The 21555-nt window shown below is 40.1% G+C and overlaps 1 protein-coding gene across 4 annotated transcripts in view; it reads left to right on the top strand.

Annotated features, from left to right (window-relative positions):
* The window catches only part of PEAK1 (pseudopodium enriched atypical kinase 1), a 255618-nt gene that overhangs the window by 179132 nt on the left and 54931 nt on the right, over positions 1-21555 (top strand). For all 4 annotated transcript variants that reach the window (XM_077780461.1, XM_077780463.1, XM_077780464.1 and 1 more), the window contains one exon: positions 6502-9743. In XM_077780461.1, the coding sequence (XP_077636587.1) occupies positions 6616-9743 (3128 nt within the window). In that variant the 5' untranslated portion in view covers positions 6502-6615. The remainder of the gene's footprint in view (positions 1-6501; positions 9744-21555) is intronic.

Below are 21555 nucleotides of genomic sequence, written 5' to 3'. Positions count from 1 at the left end.
GGGGAGAGGGAGAGAGCTAATCCCAAGTAGGCTCTGCATTGTCAGCGCTTGCCAGATGTGGGGCTCAAACCCACGAACCAAACTGAACTGTGAGATCATGACCTGAGCTGAAATCAAGAGGCGGACGCTTAATGGACTGAGCCGCCCAGACGTCCCGACAGGGAATATCTTTTTTAAAAAAAATTGTTGGTGACTGACATGAACTGCCCTAAACTATGGGTAGAAGTTACTTCTCAGTAATAGGATTACACGTGATTTCTATTTTCTTCTATGCTTTTCTGGTTTTCCACAGTGAGCATTTGTAACAAAAGAAAAAATGTCAGGTAACAATAGAAAAAAATAATTTAAAAACAAAACATATTATAAGTTTGCTGTAGCGTTGAGTAGTCTCAGTTCTTTCTCGGGTCTTTTCTCATTCATGGCCTTTCAGGGAGATTTTGTCTTTCCTCATCCATAAAACAGAAGGATCGAACTAGGGCTTGCTGAGTTTTAACACTCTTAAGTTTGGAATTATCTACCTCATTTTCCTGTTTCCTCAGCCTCTCCCATTCTCCTGTGTATTTCTTCAGTATTAACACTCAACGTGATCTAGTTTTTCATCTTTTTTTTTAAATGCTATTTTACTTTTTCTTTTTTTTTTTAAATGTTTTATTTATTTCTAGGAGAGAGAGAGAGAGACAGCGTGAGCAGGGAGGGTCAGAGAGAGAGGGAATCACAGACTGAAACAGACTCCAGGCTCCAAGCTGGCAGTCAGCACAGAGCCCGATGCGGGGCTCGAACCCACGAACCGCGAGATCATGACCTAAGTGAAAGTCGGACACTTAACCAACTAAGCCACCCAGGCGCCCCTAGTTTTTCATCTTAAACTAAGGAAATCCTTTCTGGACAACATCTCCTCCCCCTATATGCCTGGCTCGCTGTTTCTTCTACTTCCCACCTAAACTTCTTCCAAAATTATCTACAATTACTCACTCTTCCTTCTCACTCTTCAACTGACCACAATTTTCATCCCCACTGCTGCATCAAAATAGTTAAAGTTGAAGTCACCAGTGAGATCATGTTACCAAGTTCCATAGGCAGTTTAGGTCCTCAGTCCTCATTACCCCTCAGCAGCATTTGAAATAGTTGTCTTCTCTCCCCTTCATGAAATCTCCTCATCTGGCTTCCGTATCAACACAGTTATGAATGGTTTTGTTTTTTTTGTTGTTTTTTTTTTTTTGAGTTTTCTTAAGGGTTATTCCCTTCTCCCTGGTTGATCCACCAAGACCACCTCCCTGGCTCATTCTTCTTTTCTTTTTAGCCTAGATATTCCTGTAGTAATTCCCAAACCCACAAGAACAGCAGAATTCAACTGCTTCCTCTATTATATGGTAACAAAGTATGGACTAATACCCTTATTCCCAAAAAGTTGCATCTCCTCCAATGTTATGTTTTCTATCTCTGTAAATGGCCCCACAAATCATCTAAATACCTAAACCCTAAATCTCAACATCTAGTACTCTCTCCAGAATCTAGTCTTTTCGTGAATCTACATTTCTCTGCTTTCCGTGATGCCACATCCTAATTCGGATCTTCATCACATCTTCTTTTGCCAATAGCAGCCCTTTGAACAGTCTCCTGGCTTTCTCTCCTGTTTCCCACCAGCTTATTGTCCATGCAGCAGCCAAAGCTGTCTTTTATTTTTAAGTCGGATGTATTAAGGTTTGATTTCTGTAATCTTTTTTTAAGTGTACAATTCTATGAATTTTGACAAATGCATGTAGTCATATAACCACCATCACACATTTGGATTGTTCCACTTTTTGCCTATAAACCTTCATGTACCGGCTGCAATATAAACATAACTTTTTAATTGTCTTGGGTAAGTACCTAGAGGTGAGGCTTCTCGGTCCCCTTGAAAGCTTCTGTTCAACTTTATGAGAAACTGCCAGACTGTTTTCCCCAGTGACTGTGCCATCTGCATTCCCACCAACACTGGATGAATTTCACTTGCACCACATTCTTCCTCAGTATTTGGTTTTGTTTTAATTTTAACCTTTCTAATAGATGCATAGTGGCAGCTCGCTGCAGTTTTAATGTGCATTTCTACATGACTAAGGATATTTAGCATCTTTCATATGTTCATATCCAATCCATGTACTTTGGTAAAGTGACTGCTCAAACCTTTTGCCAATTTTTTATCAGATATTTTCTTTTTATTAAATTTTGAAAGTTCTTCTTATATTCTGGATACAAAGTCCTTTGTCAGATATGTACTTTGCAAAAAAAAATTTCTTATCTATGATTTGCCTTTTCATTCTCTTATCAGTATCTTTGTCAGAACAAACATTTTTAATTTTGATAAAACCCAAATTGTTTTTTTTTAATGGATCATGCTTTTTTTTTAAATATTTTTATTTATTTCTAGGAGAGAGAGAGAGAGACAGTGTGAGCAGGGGAGAGTCAGAGAGAGGGAGTCACAGACTGAAACAGGCTCCAGGCTCTGAGCTGGCAGTCAGCACAGAGCCCGATGCGGGGCTCGAACCCACGAACCGCGAGATCATGACCTAAGCGAAAGTCAGACGCTTAACCGACTAAGCCACCCAGGCGCCCCAAGGATCATGCTTTTTGTATTGTATCTGGGAACTCAGCCTAACTTATGGTCACAAAGATTTTCTTCTGTTTTTCTCTGCTAAAACCTCTATAGCTTTGCACTTTATACTTGGATCTGGGATAATTTTCGTTTACAGGATGAGAGGTGTGAATCAAGGTTTACTTTGTTGCTTATGGATGTCCAATTATTCTAGCACATTTGCTGAAAAGAATATTCACTGATAGAGGCATGTATCAGTTCCCTATATTTGTGTGGTTCTATTTCTGGACTCTGTTCTGTGCCTGTTTTGATCTATGTCAGGGGTCAGCACAGTTTTTCTGTAAAGAACTAGGTAGTAAATATTTTAAATTCTACAGGCCCAAAGGCAAAATTGAAGATATTATGTAAGTACTTGTATAACAAGGGAAAACAAATTTCCGTGAATTGGAGTACAATTTTCTGAAACGCGGCTCTACTAATAGAAAGAATGGAATTCTTTTTTGGGATAGGGATAACATTTTGCTTTAATTAGGATGCAGAATTAGTGTTTCCTCTTATCAAACTTGATTACAAATGTTTATTTATTAAATGCATATCTGTAGTGAAATTTGACATATTTTTATCTTGGAAAAACGTCTTTTTACATGGGCGATACACATAGCTGTGGAAATGCTGCCCTTTGTGGAGTGCTTGAAAAGCACCGCAAAGTGATGAGTGCCACATGCAGTCTGTCAGAGCTCCTCAATTCCCCATTGTAGCATGAAGCCACCACAGACAGCATGCAAACAAATGAGCCAGGCTATCTTCCCATAGAGCTTTATTTATGGGCACTCTATTGGGAATTTCATATAAGTTTCACTTGTCACAAAGTACTGTTCTTTTGGATTTTTTAATCATTTAAAAATGTTTAAAGCATCCTTCTTTTAGGACATATAAAAACAGGTGACAGGCTAGATTTGACCTATAGACTAATATTTGTTTGCCCCACTTGCCCCGTTTGTTTCTGTCCTTTGCCAATACCCCATTGTCAGGATTACTGTAGCTTTATGCTTAAAGTCTTGAGATCAGGTAGTAGGAGCCCTCCAACTTCATTCTTTTTCAAAATTGCTTTGGCTATTCTAGTTCCTTTGCCTTTCTGTATAAATTTTAGAATTAGCTTGTTGATTTCTCCCCAAAAATCCTGCTTGGATTTTGTTAGAACTATGTTGAATCTACAGAACAACTTGGGAGAAATTGACATCTTCATAATACTGAGAGAACTTGGTATCTCTCTCCACTTAAGCCCACTTTGATTCCTTTTTATCAGCATTTTGTAGTTTTCTGCATAGAGATTTTAGATTTTGTACATATTTTGTTAAATCTACACCTAAGTATTTCATGTTTTTTCCTCAGAGCTGGCTTTTTTAAATGCAAATTGGATCATGTTGTTTCCCCTATTTAAAACCTTCAAGTGGCTTCCCACTCCCTTTAAGATAAACTCTGTAATCCTTAAAAGACTAAACACCCTGCGTGATCTGGCCCCTGCTTTCCTTTTCAGCCTAATTTTATGCCATTCTTTCCCTTGCTCAAAATGTTCCAACCTCAGACTAGCAGGAAATGGTTTTATCAGCTAATGGATAGCTTTTAGAATATCTGAAGGACCAAATAAGTATTTTCAAACAAACAATTGAAAAATACTCTTACCATATTGAAACGAGCCATTCGTTAATCTCCAGCAAAGAATAAATTTAGGTTTCAGCCAGGCTGTTGGGCTCTCTGTATGGAATACTTTGATCTCAAAGTCTGTACTTCTTTCACTGAGGCAGAGTGCTTTATGAGTATCATTCGCAGGGGACTTAGCTCTGTGTGTGTGTGAGTGTGTGTGTGTGTGTGTGTGTGTGCGCGCATGTGTGCAAAAGCTAAAGAAAATACTTCTTTTTTTACATGTGTGCTAAGACTCGGCAGAAAGGCAGCATTTCTAACAAAACCAAAATCTTTTTGCTGTCATTATGCATGAATAAAGTGCAACTCTCCAGCCATTAAAATAATTCTTACGTGTACATGCCTCCTGCCAACTTTATTATAATATCCAAATTAGAAACACAACACTGTTGTTGTTCTGTAGGGAAGTCTGCAGCTATGTGCCTAACTAAGACAAAAGAGAGAGTCACAAGATTAGTTTTTTTAAACAGACCTTAAAACCAGCACATTTAGTCGAACAGTATTTATTCAGCTCCTTATTCTAGACTTACAGAGATGAATAAGATATAGCCCAGACTTTAAAGAAGCTCAAAAACTAATGAGGAAGCAGACATATAAAAATAAAAGTGTAGGGCACCTACCTGGGTGGCTCAGTCAGGTGACTGACTCTTGATTTTGCCTCAGAACATGATCTCGCCATTTGATGAGATTGAGCCCCACATTGGGCTCTGTGCAGACAGCACAGAACTTGCTTGGGATTCTCTCTCTCCCCACCTCTCTCTCTGCCCCTGCCTTGCTTGCACAAATGTGTGCACACACTCTCTCTTTCTCAAAATAAATAAACTTTTTTTAAATGAAAGTGCTTGTTCATGGAGATATGTCTAAGTGGCTTAGATTGTATCAAGGAGAAATGAGCATCCCAATGCAATTTACAGCATTAATAAGACTAGTTGATATTCAAGACGTAAGGCTAGAAGGGAGGCAAGGACCAGATCGTGAAAACCTAAGGGGCTTGTGTTCCTTCCTATAACTCAGAGGTTCCAACACCTCAATGCATTTAGGACTTGTTAAAAAAAAAAAAAAAACATGGAGAAACATCAAATTCTTGGACTCTGCCCTTAGAGACTGACTATGTAGGTGTAAATGCTTCTCCAAGTGGTTCTTATTTAGTTGGCAGACCCCGAGTCTGCACACTGACATTTGGGAGTCAGTGCATAGGTAAGATTGAGCTACAAGAGAGTTAAGCTAGGTAGTAAGTTGATCTTCTTAGCATTTCAGGAAGGTAAATTTGGTGGTAGTATATATAGAACGGTAGAATCACCTGCAATCTCCTTAAATATGATTCTGATCCAGTAGGTCTGGGGTTGTACCTGAGATACTGCATTTCTAACAAGTTCCCAAGTAAGGCTGATACTCTTTGCCTGGGGACGACACTTTGAGTAGCAAATGTAGAGAGGTTGGATTGGAGTGGGGTGAGACTGCAGGCATGAATATCAGTTGACAGCCCCTTGCAGGAATCTAGGCAAAAGATGGTGAGTATCTAATCTGTTAGCAGGATCTGGTAATGGCAAGAAAGAGTTCCAGTGAAATGTAATAGATAGAATTGGCAAGACTAATTGAAGGAGTTAGTTAGATACAGAGTTAGAAGTGAGGAAAGAGGTGTCAAGACTTGAGTTTAATTATCTAAGTAGATGATGGGGACATTAACTGAAATAGGGTTAAGACAGAGGAAGGAGGTGGCCTGGAGAGTAGAGGAGGGCTGGTGAGAGTAGAAAAGTTTCTTGCAGATGAGAAACGGGGTAGCCGGGGGCTTAGTTTAGAATGCGCTGAGATCGAGGAGTTTATGAGATATCCAAAATTAAGAGGGCAGGTCGAAGAGGAGGAACCTACAGTGGACTAAGGAGTAGCACACAGGTTGTAGTATCTACAGGTTGTAGATAATAAAAAGAACAGCTTCAGACACATTTCCGGAAGGGGACGTTCACAGTAGCATTGCCGTGTAGATGTCAAGTGAGAGATTATATATAGTTCAGTGAGAGTGTACAAAATTATGGCTCTGAAAGTCGAACTTTCCAAAATGCTGATTGGCTTAAGAGAGTTCAGAAAGCACCCAAATTAGTTACTCTCTCAATCTGTTCATTTAAGAAAAAGTTTAGGAGTGAAGCCAGTTTTTTAAGTCATTCATCATGATAAGCCTCGTTGTGCCTTTTCCATTTAGATTTTCTTTTTTTTTTTTCCCCCTCCCACAGGTTGATCATACTTACAAGAGCTGCTATGATACGTAGGGGAGGTAAAAACTGATGGATGAAAGTTTTGCCATGCACTGAAAGGAAAGCATTGTCTGTGAAGGTCCTTTCTTAAAAATGTCTGCTTGTAACACCTTTACTGAACACGTTTGGAAACCTGGTGAATGCAAGAACTGCTTTAAGCCTAAAAGCTTACACCAGCTTCCCCCAGACCCTGAGAAGGCACCCGTCACCCATGGCAATGTGAAAACTAATGCCAATCACAGTAATAACCACCGCATGAGGAACACTGGGAATTTCCGTCCCCCTGTGGCTAAAAAACCCACTATAGCTGTGAAACCCACTATGATGGTGGCAGATGGGCAGAGTGTATGTGGTGAACTTAGCATCCAAGAACACTGTGAGAACAAACCTGTCATCATAGGGTGGAACCGAAACAGGACGGCCTTGAATCAGAAACCACTTAATAATAATAATGAAGATGATATTGAAGGATTTAGCCATGTTCCTAAGCCTTATGGCAATAATGATAGTGCAAAGAAGATACCAAATAACAATAATGGTCTAACTGATGTGTTAAAAGAGATAGCAGGCTTGGATACCACCCCTCAGATGAGAGGAAATGAATCAAACTCCAGAGAAACATTCTTGGGAAGAATAAATGATTGCTATAAAAGATCATTGGAAAGAAAGCTTCCACCAAGTTGCATGATGGGCGGTATGAAGGATACTCAGGGCAAGCATGTTATTCTGAGTGGAAGCACAGAAGTGATCAGTAATGAAGGGGGCCGGTTCTGTTACCCAGAGTTTTCTAGTGGCGAGGAGAGTGAGGAAGATGTATTTTTCAGTAACATGGAGGAGGAGCATGAGAGCTGGGATGAGAGTGACGAGGAGCTGCTGGCCATGGAGATTCGCATGAGAGGGCAGCCCCGCTTTGCTAACTTCAGGGCAAATACTTTGTCTCCTGTTCGATTCTTTGTGGACAAAAAATGGAATACTGTCCCCCTGCGAAATAAGTCTCTGCAGAGAATCTGTGCTGTAGACTATGATGACAGTTACGACGAAATCCTAAATGGTTATGAAGAGAATTCTGTGGTCTCCTGTGGACCAGGAAGCATGCAGAGCATGGTGTCATCTGACTCCACATCACCAGACTCTTCTTTAACAGAGGAATCACGTTCTGAGACAGCCAGTGGTTTATCCCAGAAGATCTGTAATGGAGGAGTGTCTCCTGGTAACCCAGGAAATTCTAAGGACATGAAGGAAAGTGAGTCCAATTATGAAAGTCTCTCTGGTAATAATCAGGAAAAGGACTCCTCACAAGCACCTAAAAGCTCAGTAAAAGTTCCAGAAACACACAAAGCAGTTCTTGCTCTCCGATTAGAAGAGAAGGATGGCAAGATTGCTGTACAGACTGAGAAGCAAGAAAGCAAAGCCTCTACAGATATTGCTGGGCAAGCAGTAACCATTAACCTCGTCCCTGTAGAAGAGCAAGCAAAGCCCTACCGAGTTGTGAACCTGGAACAGCCACTGTGCAAGCCATATACTATTGTGGACGTGTCGGCAGCCATGGCCACTGAGCACCTCGAGGGCCCTGTTACTAGCCCCAAGACAAAAATCTCATCTTCTACTCCAAACTCTCCGATGACATCGCCTGCATCGACATCAGGACACGTAAGTGCCCACTTCCAAAAATCCAGTGCAATACGATACCAGGAAGTCTGGACTTCCAGTACCAGTCCACGGCAGAAGATACCCAAGGTAGAATTAATCGGTGGTGGAACTGGACCAAATGTCCCTCCAAGGAAAAACTGTCACAAATCAGCACCTACTTCACCCACAACTACAAACATTTCCTCTAAAACTATCCCTGTTAAGTCACCCAATTTGTCAGAAATAAAATTTAATAGTTATAACAATGCTGGTATGCCACCTTTTCCAATTATCATTCACGATGAGCCAACTTATGCTCGCAGTTCCAAAAATGCCATCAAAGTTCCCATTGTAATCAACCCAAATGCATATGACAATCTAGCCATTTACAAAAGTTTTCTTGGAACAAGTGGAGAACTCTCAGTGAAGGGAAAAACCACAAGTGTAATAAGCCATACTTATGAGGAAATAGAAACTGAAAAAATGTCCGATAATGCCACTAGCAAACCTACTGAGTACCCCCAAGCCAAAGGGCTTTCAAGCAGCACAGAGCGTAAAAGGGGCTCAGTGGCTCAGAAGGTTCAGGAGTTTAACAGCTGCCTGAACAGAGGTCAGTCTTCACCACAGAAAAGCTTTGGTTCTGGCCACAGCTCCCCAACGAAGATCCAGAGAACCACTCAAGAACCTGTGGCCCAAACAGAAGGCACTCCAGAGGCTCAGACGGTCAGCAGCAGCAGCAGCACCAGGGAGAGGGCCAGCACAGTGCTTTCTCAGATTGTGGCTTCTATCCAACCGCCACAGTCTCCTCCAGAAATGCCCCAGTCTAGCCCTAAAGCGTGCAGCGTGGAAGAGCTCTACGCAGTCCCCCCAGACGCTGACGCTGCTAAGAATACACCGGTCCGACCCAAATCTCTCTTTACGTCTCAGCCCAGTGGGGAGGCGGAAGCCACTCAGGCCACAGAAAGTCCCACTGCCAGAGCACGGAAAGATCCGCTCGCAAAGCCAGCCACTGCCCCTCTCTCCAAGTTAGTGGCCAACCCCCAGGGGGAGCCACCCCCTCCATTCCCCCCACCTCGTTCTACTTCCTCCCCTTACCATGCAGGCAACCTTTTGCAGAGGCATTTCACCAACTGGACCAAGCCAACCAGTCCTACCAGGTCAACGGAAGCTGAATCCATTCTGCACTCTGAAGGCAGCAGGCGGGCAGCTGATGCAAAACCTAAACGCTGGATATCATTTAAAAGCTTCTTCCGCCGCCGGAAAACAGACGAGGAGGACGACAAAGAGAAAGAGCGAGAGAAAGGGAAACTGGTGGGTCTGGACGGCACGGTCATCCACATGCTCCCACCTCCTCCGGTTCAGCGCCATCACTGGTTCACAGAGGCAAAGGGAGAGTCCAGCGAGAAGCCAGCCATTGTCTTTATGTACAGGTGTGATCCTGTCCAGAGCCAGCTCAGCGTGGACCAGAAGGCCAGAGCAGACCAGTCCGCGGTCATAGAGAAGGACGGGTCAGAGGAAGGGTTCCTGCAGGACTCAGAGAAGAAGAAAAGGAGTCTTTCTTCTCCGTCACAGATTCCTAAAAAAATTCTCAGGTATGTAAATTAGAATGGCAGAATATGAGAATTTTTAACACATTTTTTGATGCTAAGTTGTTTTACATCATTAAGGTTGTGTAAGAGCCATAACTGTTTGGAAGTAGCACTCAGTGGCCATCATCTATCCTGATAACTGCATTCCAAGATTAGAGTATTATTAAAGGGATCTTATTGCACTGAACAAGGTTTATGGCCCTGGATCGTTAGTTAAAGTAGCCTGCTGCATTCTGGTGAGTGCAGAGGGGCTTGAACATAGAAAAACAAATCCCTAACACCTTAATAGCAGTAAATAATATGTTGCTTTGAAATGCTGTGATAGTGTGAGGATGAAATAGGATCAGATGAATAAATGGTGATACACTTCTTACCCTCACTGTAGGTGGAATAAAGCTCTTCAAGCAATTCGATCTGGCTTTCACCAAGGTGTAGCTCTATACCATTACTTTGTTTTACGGGAATATTTGTTTTTTTATTGCTGCTCTTTCTGTCTTCCTTTCAAGTATTGTGGAAATTGGGGGCAGGGGGGAGTTGGGGGCAAGCAGTCTATAGTTATTTAACATGTAGGTGATATAGGAGAAGATGGTTACTGAGATTGAGACCCAGTAGTAGAATCCATAATGCCAGCTGGGCAAACAGCCCGCCCACCTCAGTTCTCTAGGTACTCATTTTCTCTCCTGCTTTAATAACTCTTTCTTGATCACCTACTCTGTGTAAAGCACAATCTGAATATTTATCTCAAACCCATACAACAGCCCTACAAATTGGTTGTATTCAGATGAGGAAACTGAAAATCAGAGAGGTTATGAATTGATCAGATTCACAACTGCCAGAGCCAGAATTCAAACTTTGGTTTGTCTAACTCTAAAGCTTGCATTCTTCCTACAGTGTTTCACTGTTAGTGAACACAAAGGCAAATGACATTTTTATATTTTCACGTGTAATCATTCATATAAACATTTATGTTTAGGAAGCTTAAAATTGTTTTTTCATTCATATGGTAAGCAAAATTAATGAGCTGCCAATAAAAACAAGAACCATTATCCCAAATTTATAACAAATGGGATGATTTCCTTATATCCCCTATACTTCTTTCTTTCTAAATATTTCATTCATTTATTTATTTTTACAAATATAATTTATTGTCAGATTGGCTTACATACAACACCCAGTGGTCATCCCAACAAGTAACCTCCTCAGTGCCCATCACCCATTTTCTCTTCTTCCCCACCCACCCCATCCACCCTCAATTTGTTTTCTGTATTTAAGAGTCTCTTATGGTTTGCCTCCCTCCCTCTCTCTTCCCCTTCCTTCCTCCATGGTCTTCTGTTAAGTTTCTCAAGATCTGCATATGAGTGAAGACATGAGATATCTGTCCTTATCTGACTGACTTATTTCACTCAACATAATACCGTCTAGTTCCATCCACGTTGCTGCAAATGGCATCAAGCATTTTATTTTTAAGTAATCCCTCACCCAATATGCAACTCGAACCCACAACTGCAAGATCAAGAGTCACATGCTCTACTGACTAAGCCAGACAGGCACCCCAATACTTGTTATTTTTAAACAATGATATGCCCTGAGTATTTCTTTCATCTGATTCTAAGTCTGCCTCCCTGTTGACTTACAGTAAGCCTTCTCTACCAGACCTGGCATGTTCTTTGGCAAAGACAGCAAACTCCTATGATAGGGCAGATCCTCTTACCAGCTTTTTATTAGAAATGTGTAACTAAAAACGAAGGGAATACTTAATGCCTTCACTTTTTCTAGCAAAATGTTAGCAAGTTTATATATTCATATATATATATATACTCTTCATGAAAATAAGCTTTGTACACAACCCCCAAATAGTTGTCCGAATGCTGGCAAGTTCCTGTTTTCCTTAAGTCCATATAATAACAAAGCAGAACAGTGGTAATATATCCCTGGAAAGAGTAGTCTTGTCATAGATAGTTGAAGGTGGATGATAGAATATTGTACTCCAGTAGTAATAAAACACATGTAAATACAGGTTACTGTTTCATTTAGGGAAAAAGCAATATAAAGAGCACCTGGTTGGAGTTACAGAGAGTGCTTGCAGATCAATAAATGACTTCACTCCTCATTAAGTATGGCTGTGGTGTGTTTATCCACCTCCTGGAAGACAGAGCCAAGGACTGATTTGGCCTCTCCTCTGTGGAATGAGATTCTCTTCTTTGGCTCCATGCCACCGTATTTGGGCTTGAGGGCAGCCCAGGCCCTTTAGCATGATAGACCCCATATTATACAGCTTATGTTTTCACAGATTTGGTTGTACATGGGCCAGTCATATCTTCCAAAATTTTCAGTTCTTAATAAGTAACATCCAGGAATCCAAACGATGCAGTTGGTATGCCCCATTGGTTTCGAATGTACCCATGCACCACAATAACTTGAGGGCTGTTAGAACAGAGATTGCTGGACCCCACCCTCACAGTTTCTGATGCAGTAGGTCTGGGTGGTGTGTGGGTCCTGATAATTTGCATTTGTTACAAGTTCCCCAGATGCAGTAGGTCTGGGTGGTGTGTGGGTCCTGATAATTTGCATTTGTTACAAGTTCCCCAGTGCTGCTGCTTCCACTCCTGAGGCTACACTTTGAGAGCCACTGACCTCACCACCATTCTAAATCTAAGGATATGTCTGCAGTCTTAGTAAAGCATGTATGAGGTATTAGTATTTTCTTAGAGGCACCCTGGAATTTTCACATTTCATAATGTCTCAGATTGAGTAGAAAAAGAGTTCTTAAGTAGTTTTTTTAAAACAGTTTGGAAAGTTTTAAAATAAACAAATATACATCATTTGCTTTTCAGTAATTACTTAATTGAATACACCATTGGTATTTACTTAAAGCAACTTTGAAAGGGAAAAACGTTACTGTCAAATGTCAGCATTTGTGTTTTCAGCCTGATGGCAGTGGTAATCATTAAATTACCATCCCACTGCTGGAAGAAATGAAAATTCAAGCTTTTCTATAAGTAATGAAGATTCCAAATCCAAACTATGAGAAATGAACAATACTTGACTGCAGTCTAGACCCTAAAAGATAAGGGACTTTGTAGATCTTTTTATTATGAAATTAGATTATTACTAAATTTATTTATTTATCACCTGACCGTTCAGGTGACATAAATTGAATATCTTCAATGTGCCGTATACGTACCATAGGGACAAATAGGGAAAAGATGATCACACTGCTGAAACAACAGGCTTGGGTTTGACTTCACTTCAGCTATTTGTCTGGTTCTTCAGTGTACAGTGACTATACTGATACCTATCACATATGGTTACTTTGAAAATATAATAGGAAAACACATAAAAGATTTTGCACAGAGTCTGGCACACACTGGGTGCTTTAAGACGTTAGTAGTGCCTCTGCCTTCAATGTAATAAGTGCTAAAACAGTGTATGTGTACAGTGGCCCAGAAGCATAAAAGACAGTGACTAGATCAGTTTAAAAGAGACTTCTCGCAATTGAAATACCCACCAGATCTTAAAAGACAGGTAGGATTTTCCCCAGTGCTTGGGAGAGACATTGTAGACAGAAGGAACAATATATGCAGAGCCGCAGAAAAGATGATGATGGCAAGCAGAATCACGACAGGTGGCTGGAAAAGGCTGATGAAGAGACCACTGGTTCTTCAAATGTGGTCAAGGCAAGGTCAAATAGCGATCACGCACAAGTCACCACTTTGATAATAAGACTTTATTCTTTTTACTGCATTGACATTTGCACTGGTGGCACAGAAATAATAGTGGGTAAAACTCCTTACACCTTAACAGAAATCAAACCCATCGCATAATATTGTCCAAATAGTTTAAAAAAATTTTTCACTTATGCATGTCCTTGATGAAGTGGTTTTATTAAATCTCAGCCCTTGAGGCTATGTCTGTCAAAAAAACAAAAACAAAAACAAAAAACCTTCGTATGATGAAATGGGAAGTATACATAAAGTGCTTCTGTTGTGTACCAAAGTGTGATGATTACCTCAAGGAAGAACATTTGTGAAATAGTTTGAGTTTCAAGATTTGGGTTACAAAGCTGAACTAGCCCCCTTTTTCATGGACTGCTTTGAAAGAACAGGTGGTAGACCCCCTGTGGCTATTCAGACTTGAGTGTTTGGCAGATACTTTCTTAAGAATGAGCATAGCCCTGACAAAAACTGAGGACTGATGGATGTGGGGGGGAGTGGGGGATGGGCATGGAGGAGGACACTTGTGGGGATGAGCACTGAGTGTTATGTGGAAACTAATTTGACAATAAACTATTTGTAAAAATAAAAAAAAAAAAAAGAATGAGCATAGCCTATTACTTAAAGGAGAACAACTGATAGTATTTGTTGTCAATGATACAATTCAGGCTTTCAAATAAAAATAAGAATTTTTGAAAACTTATATCTGCTACCCTGACCTTGATAGCTTCCTGATACTTACGGATNCTTAGGCTCTTTCCATGTTTTAGCTATTGTGGAGAGTGCTGCTATGAACATTGGGGTACATGTGCTACTTAGGGATTTTTCTGATGAGATTGGTGGTGGTTGGTATTTGCATACAAAGGTTTTTTAATATCATATGATGAAATGTGCCAACATTTGGAAGATCTGTATAACCCAGTGAACTGGCAATTCCCAAATGACCTAATGCATGATGATATTACAAATTATGCATAAGTTGAAACTGCAAATTAGACCAATAGATTTTTATGTAACTGAGTCTAAAGACTTTATTATTAATGGTTTCAGACTCCACATTGCTAGTAACCTTTAAGGGACTTTAGTTACCAAGTTCTGGTATAGTACCAAGAAGAATATTCACAATTATCTAAAAATCTAATATACTCCTCCCTTTCCCACCCATATATCTGCATGAGATCAAATTTTTTTCATTACAGATAACTCTTGAACAACACAGGTTTGAATTGCACAGGTCTACTTATATACGGATTTTTAAATAAATAACATACAGTGCTGTAAATGTATTTTTTCTTATGATTTTCTTAATACCATTTTCTTTTCTCTAGCTTACTTTAAGAACACAATATATAATGCATATGACTTACAGAATATGTGTTAATTGACTATGTTTTGAGTAAGGATGCTGCTCAATAGTAGGCTACCAGTAGTAAGTTTTGGGGGAGTCAGAAGTTATATGCAGATTTTTGTGCAAGGGGCAGTGTCCCTAACCCCCACATTGTTCAGGGTCCACTGTACTTTATCCAAAGCAGCATATCACAGCAGATTGAAGGCAGAAGCACATATGATAATTCAGCTGGCTTCTGTTAAGCCATATATTAGAGAGATTTGAAAATAGTGTTATTTACGTTACTATTTTTAAAAGGTTTATTATTTTAAATGAACTAGTAACTTTTTAAATTTTCTCAATTTTAATTTCTAATATAATTTCAATAGCTACAGTTCACATAAACAAGAGCCCTTGCACTTCTGCCCAAGAACAAAAAGTTTGAGAAGTGCTGAGACAAACTGCAAAGAGGCTTTCCTGATATGTTGAAATATTTGGCCCTTATCTTATAGATTTTGTAGCAGAAACAGGGCATATGGGGGAAAGTATGTGACTTTTTTTTTATGATTTATTTTTTAAGTCATCTCTACACTCAGTGTGGAGCTCGAATTTTCTAGGAGCCCCTAGATCAAGAGTCACATGTTCCACCAACTGAGCCAGCCAGGTGCCCCAGCATTTTTTAATTTTAATAAACTCTCTTCTGGCAGTGGTAGTGAAAATGGAGTGGAAAGGGGAAATACCGGTTACAGGGATACTAGTCAAATTTGGGCTCCAGAATATACCCATAGGCATCATTTCTATCTGGCTAAGTCTGGATCACGAGGAGTTAATTTCGTGGTTATTCTGGTCTGTGACGGGGTGGGAATTCCTCCGCTCTCATTTTTGTGCACACTAGCCTACATGCCATCTCTGCAGCCCTTTGGTGTCCATAGCATGGGAGCAATACTGCATAGTAGGAAAAATGCAGGCGCTGTCCAGGTTCGGATTTGAATTCCAGCTATACCGCTGGTACGTGTGTGACTTTTGACTTAACCTCTCTAAGCTAAAGCTTTCCAACCTGTACAGTAATAATACTAATACCTACCTTACAGAGCGATTATGAGGACTAAATTGATATCTATAAAGCATCTAGCACAGGTTCTAGCAATAGGGTTGACCTCTTTACAAATTCTGTTTAGAGCACTATCATTTAAGATGATCCTTGCTGAATGTCTTGCCCCTGCAGTCTATTTTTAGAACAGCCAAGTGCTCTTCCTTAAACATAAATCCAGTCATAACCCAAACTGCAGAAGGTCCTATATATGTGACCTTTGTCTGCTTGTTTAATTTTACTTACTCTCTTGCTCGTGAACCCTAATTATTCTGGCTCCTTTTCTTGCTGAGTGCCTTGTTGATAATGTTGACCATGAAATCAATACTACAGGATTACCTTTTAAGGAATACCATCTTAAAATGAGTCCTTTTATTTATTTCCATTTTATTTTAAATTTTTTGTGAAAGAAAATTTTAAACATATACAAAAGTAGATAAATTAGTAAGATGAACCACTATTTACCCCAAAACTGCACTTCAACAGTTACCAATTATTTATGGCCAATCTTCTTTCACCTACAACCTTTTCTCCTTCCCCACATTATTTTGAAGCAAATCTCAGACATTTCACATTGTAAATGTTTCAGTATATATCACTAAAAGATAAGTTCCTTTTCCTTCTTTCTGTCTGTCTGTCTTTTCTTTCTTTTCTTTCTTCTATCCTTTTCCATCATGACCATATACCAGAAAGAGTTCTTTAAACTTTAATGGCTAACTCCTGGCTAAAGAGCATCTGGTATCCAGATTGTAAATACTAAGTATATTCCGATGACTCCATCCTTGACCTACCCCATGATTCACATACTTATCCACTTGATATCTCCACTTGAACATCAAATGGACCTCTCTAATGAGACATGTCCAAAACAGAATTCTTGATTTTTCCTTACAAATCTGTTCCATCCCAAGTCTTCCCTTCTTGATAATAAATGGCCTCACCATCCATCCAGTTGTTATTCCAAAAAATTAGGAGTCATCCTTGGTCTTTCTCTTCTCCACATCCCCTACATAGAAAGTATCAGCAAGCCTTATTAACTCAACCTCTAGAATAATACATCCCATATTTGTTTACTTCTTTCTACCTCTGCTTCTTCCACCCTGGTCCAAGCCACCATCATCCCACCTGATTTACTAAAGTCCTAATTGTGGTCTCCCTGCTTTAATCTCTCTTGCCTTTTCTAATCTAGTTTCTCTAGAATAGCTAAATAGCCAAGTACTCTTTTTCAAACCAAATCACATAGTGTCAACACAGTGAAGAAAGTCTCTACATAATATGACCTCTGCCTATAGCCTACCTATTTAACTTATCTCCTATTCATCCCCTTGTTCACAAACTTCTCACAGTAGTTTTCTTTCTGTTCTTCGTACATGCCAAACATAAGCTCCTCCCCCCCCCTTTTTTTTATCAGCTCCTCACTCTTTGGAATGCTTTCTTCAGATCTTTGTATGGCAAGCTCCTTGTCATTCAGCTCTCAACTGCAGTGTCACTTCCTCAGGAAAATTTTAACTGACTGCCCTGTCTTAGGAAACTTCCCCTACCTTCAGTCACTCCCCATCACATCACCATCCTTTATTTTTTATTTATTCTCAAATTTATCACTTTTTTTTTTTTTTACTATTCTGTCTTCATTTGACTCCTTCCTTCTGGATTTCGTTTCCTTTTAGTAGTCTTTTCAATAAACTGTGTGGCAAACTCCTTATTGTTGACTAAAATCACCTTTATTTCATAATTGGTAGGCAGTATCTTTTGCCAATCACATGTCCTTAAAATTTTAGTTGAAAAAAAGTTTTCTAATAATCACAAAAACTTAGTGCCTAAGAAAATAACCATAACTCACCGAAAATAACTTTAACACTTTCAGACAAAGTTAAGGATCTCATTTGCCCACTAAATGGCCTCTTTCGGCTAACCTTTCCAGCTTCACCAGCCGTGAACACTGTGTTCCTAATTAACAAAGTCCCCCAATGTATCATGTAAGTCTGGTTTCTCTGAGACTCCCAGAAACATCTCAGGAATTCACCTGTGCCTCACACTGCTGGGATTCTGTCCAAACCTCTGCCAACTTCTGTTTTGGATAGGGAGATAAAGTTTGGCACACCTTTGCTCCTTTAGGAATGCCATTCATCTGTATAAGCCTTCCTTTATCCTCCCAAGATCTTTTTTTTATCTTCTTAGAGCCCTTAGAACTAAGCTATATTCCTCTATAATCCAGGAGTCAATCCTAGGAACCTTCTAATCCACTCCAAGGTTCAAGGATATAGAGAAGAAGTTGGAGAACTATGACCTATAGGCCAAATCCAACCTGTCACCCCTTTCTGTAAATCAAGTTTTATTGGAAAACAGCTACACTCATTCATTTGCATGTTGTCTATAGCTACTTTTGCACTATAGCAGCAGGGTTAGGTGCAACAGACACCATGTGGCCTGTAAAGCCTAAATTATTTACTATCTGACTCTTCACAGAAAAGTTGGCTGAGCCTCTGAACTAAGCTATAATAAATACCTGATTTGTCTGTGGTTGTCAGGCATGCTAGTGGCCTGTGTCCATTCTAGCCAAACACTATACAGGTTTGCTAGTCACTACAGTACCCAAAGTCTGGGCCTCTTTATAGACATACGTGTATGCACATACAAAATGGGCAAAGAAAGGCTGAGCACTTTTTAGATTATAGTAAAATGTAATGTCCTTCTCTCTTTGTCAAGTTCAGTTAGAAACTTGAGGGTTTTTTAATACTTATGCTCCAGTTATATCTTACTTTGAATTATCTCTATTCTTTGCTAAGAGAACCCTATCAAAGTCACCTTTTCATGCTTAGGACCAGACTGGCCTCTGAAGATCAAATTCCTATTTCTCATAAAGAAAAAAAAAATGGAGAGAGAAGCTGAAAATAGCTGTTTGCTCTCCTGATCATATATTCTTTGCTCTAAAGAAACTTCTGGACTGTAAGTATTTATAAAGATCACGTCTACATTTGCTGACATATTGTTCTTAAAGTTAGAGGAGTTCATGAAGTCCTTACTGTTGAACTTTTAAGCAATGCTGTTTGAAACTGTTTTTTTCCCCTTCCTTTCCCCCATGGTCTTCTGTTAAGTTTCTCAAGTTCCACATATGAGTGAAAACGTAGGATACCTGTCTTTCTCTGACTGACTTCTTTCACTTAGCATACTACCCTCCTGTTCCATCCATGTTGTTCCAAATGGCAGGATTTCATTTTTTCTCATTGCCAAGTAGTAGTCCATTGTATATATAAACCACATTTATTATATAACTCTTAAAACTCCTTCACTGACATTATCTCATTTGTCCCAACATCTGTGACAGTGCACCCTTCCTATTTTATAGGCCAGAGAAACAGGCTCATTGACATTCCCAGAGCCACTCTGCAAGCAGGAGTGGAACGTAGTTGTTCACTCCCTTAAAAGCACTTTATATGAATTTCCTAATTAACACACACTCCTATAAATGTCACTACACTCATTTTATAGATGAATAATGGGAGACAGGGACCGAGTAGCAGTGATGGCAGAGCTGAGATGAAATTTGAGTTTCTAATTTCCAGGCCTGTTTCAGACCCCTAGGCCACAGTTTGAGCCAGTGATTATTTAACATAACTACAGTAGATATTGATTAGAGTCATCAGGTAATATTTAAAGGTTTGATTCCAGAACAAGCAGTTTGTCTTCAGATGGTGCGTCTATAATGGTAACTTGTTAACAGCAGGGAGAAAAGCTTGTCTGAAAACAACACGATGACAGCAGTGCACACTGATCAGCTCCCCACCCCCACTCCTAGTTTTCACATGGGGATATAGACTCAGGAACCAGTCATTGGCCTTTCTGTGCCACTAGCACATGGATGTAGCTCCACTTTGCCTTAGGGAGGTTTCCTGATCCCATTCTCCATGGTGGTACAAGCAGAAATTTTACTAGGAGGATCCTAGTAATATTCTCTAGTGCTTTGCTGTTCAGATCCCACCTGATTTGATTTATTCAGCACCTATTTACTGAGTGTTTGCCATAATCTCAGTCCCTTTGTATTAATCTGCTCAGGCCACCATAAAATAAAATACCACAGACTGAGTGGCTTCCTTACCAGCACAAAATCTTATTTGACAGGGGCCCACCCTTATCACCTCATTTAATCTTATTGTTTCCTTGGAAATCCCATATCCAATATAGTCACAATGGGGCTTAGGGCTTCAACATATGAATTTGGGAGGGACACAAACATTCATCCAGGTGTTCAGAGAAGGAAGAGTCCCTGCGGACACAAAGATGTCATGGGCAATGTGAGACCTGATTAGTCTTTTGTGACTGGCTGGGTTTGAAATAGATGGAAAGACAGGGAAGCAACTCTAGAAAGGGAAAGTAGGTTCAGCAAAGATGGAGAATGTGGTGTGTCCAAGGGACAAGGAGTTGTGATGGAGAAATACATTGGTTTGCATGGAGCTGAAGGATTATGTATTAGAGAATTGAGAATGAGAATGGAAACAGACATTGCAGCCTCCTTGTGAAAGGCCTTAAGACCTGCAGGTAGTCCAGACCTGACCCTGATGGGTCCCAAGGATGTGGAACAGAGGATCAGTGGAACAAAACAGAGATTTTAGGAAGAGCCCCCCTCTTTTTGTAACTGCTTTCTCAGTCTTAGGAGCCTGCATTTTGTGCTCACCTCTGTCCTCTTTTGATACAAGGAAGTGAGGTAGTGCTGCATGTCGGGAGACTTGACCTGTTGCTGCTTCTTACTTTCAGAGGAGACTTTATCCAGGCAGGGCTTCAAATAAAAATCTTAAATGCCATGCTAGGCTAAATCCCATTTTCTAACATTTTGTGAGTTTATATAATTGTATTCTAAGAATAAACCTCAGNCAGATCTTTTCTGTGTGATGTATGGGCTCGAGTGCAAGTACGGAGCTCCTTACTTCTCCGCCATCTTGCCCTCTCTCCAAAATACCCTCTTTTTTAAGAGCTCATTATGAATCTCTCATCTGTGACTACTTAAATTATTATTTTATTTCCCCTTTTCCACTATATCACTTCTGAGCAGTGGTGCCCCTGACTTAACATTTTCTTCCTCACTTTTTACACCTTGATCCTTTTATACTTCTTGCCCTGTTCGCTCTGGTGGGGAAGGAAGCAGTAAAATAGTTTCTCAGAGTGTGGGGCTAAGACCAACTGTGTCAGAATCTCCTAGGGCACTGATATAAATGCAGATTCCTGGGCCATGACCCAGAGCTGTTAACTCAGTCCCTGGCGGTGGGAGCCACAAGTCTGCATCTTTAGCAAGTTCCCAGGGTAATTCTTAGGCACTTTAAGGTAGTCTGATAACAATTGGCACAGTATTTTAGAACATTGACCTTGAAGGCAACGGATTTGAATCCAGCTTTCACCACTTATTAGCTCTGTCATCTTGGACAAGTTACTTGAGCTCTGGTTCTAGTTACCTCATCTATAAACTGAGAGGCAGAGTAGTGTCTCTGTTTAGAGCACAGACCCTAGAGCTGAACTGCTGGGTTTTAATCTCAACTCTACCAGTTAGCAGCTCTGTTATCTGAGGCAAATGACTTAACCTGTCTGGACTATAATGTTTTTATTTGTAAAACAGAGATAATAATCTGTCTAGTGCATTGTTGTGAGACTTAGAAGAATTTATGTAAAAGATTAGAAGGGGGTGGATTTTGCCCC

This window comes from Crocuta crocuta, unplaced genomic scaffold (genome assembly GCF_008692635.1).
Source record: "Crocuta crocuta isolate KB4526 unplaced genomic scaffold, BGI_CrCroc_1.0 scaffold310, whole genome shotgun sequence".
NCBI lineage: Eukaryota > Metazoa > Chordata > Mammalia > Carnivora > Hyaenidae > Crocuta > Crocuta crocuta.
The sequence above is the reverse complement of the archived record's forward strand: the minus strand, read 5'-3'. Positions and strand labels throughout refer to the sequence as shown.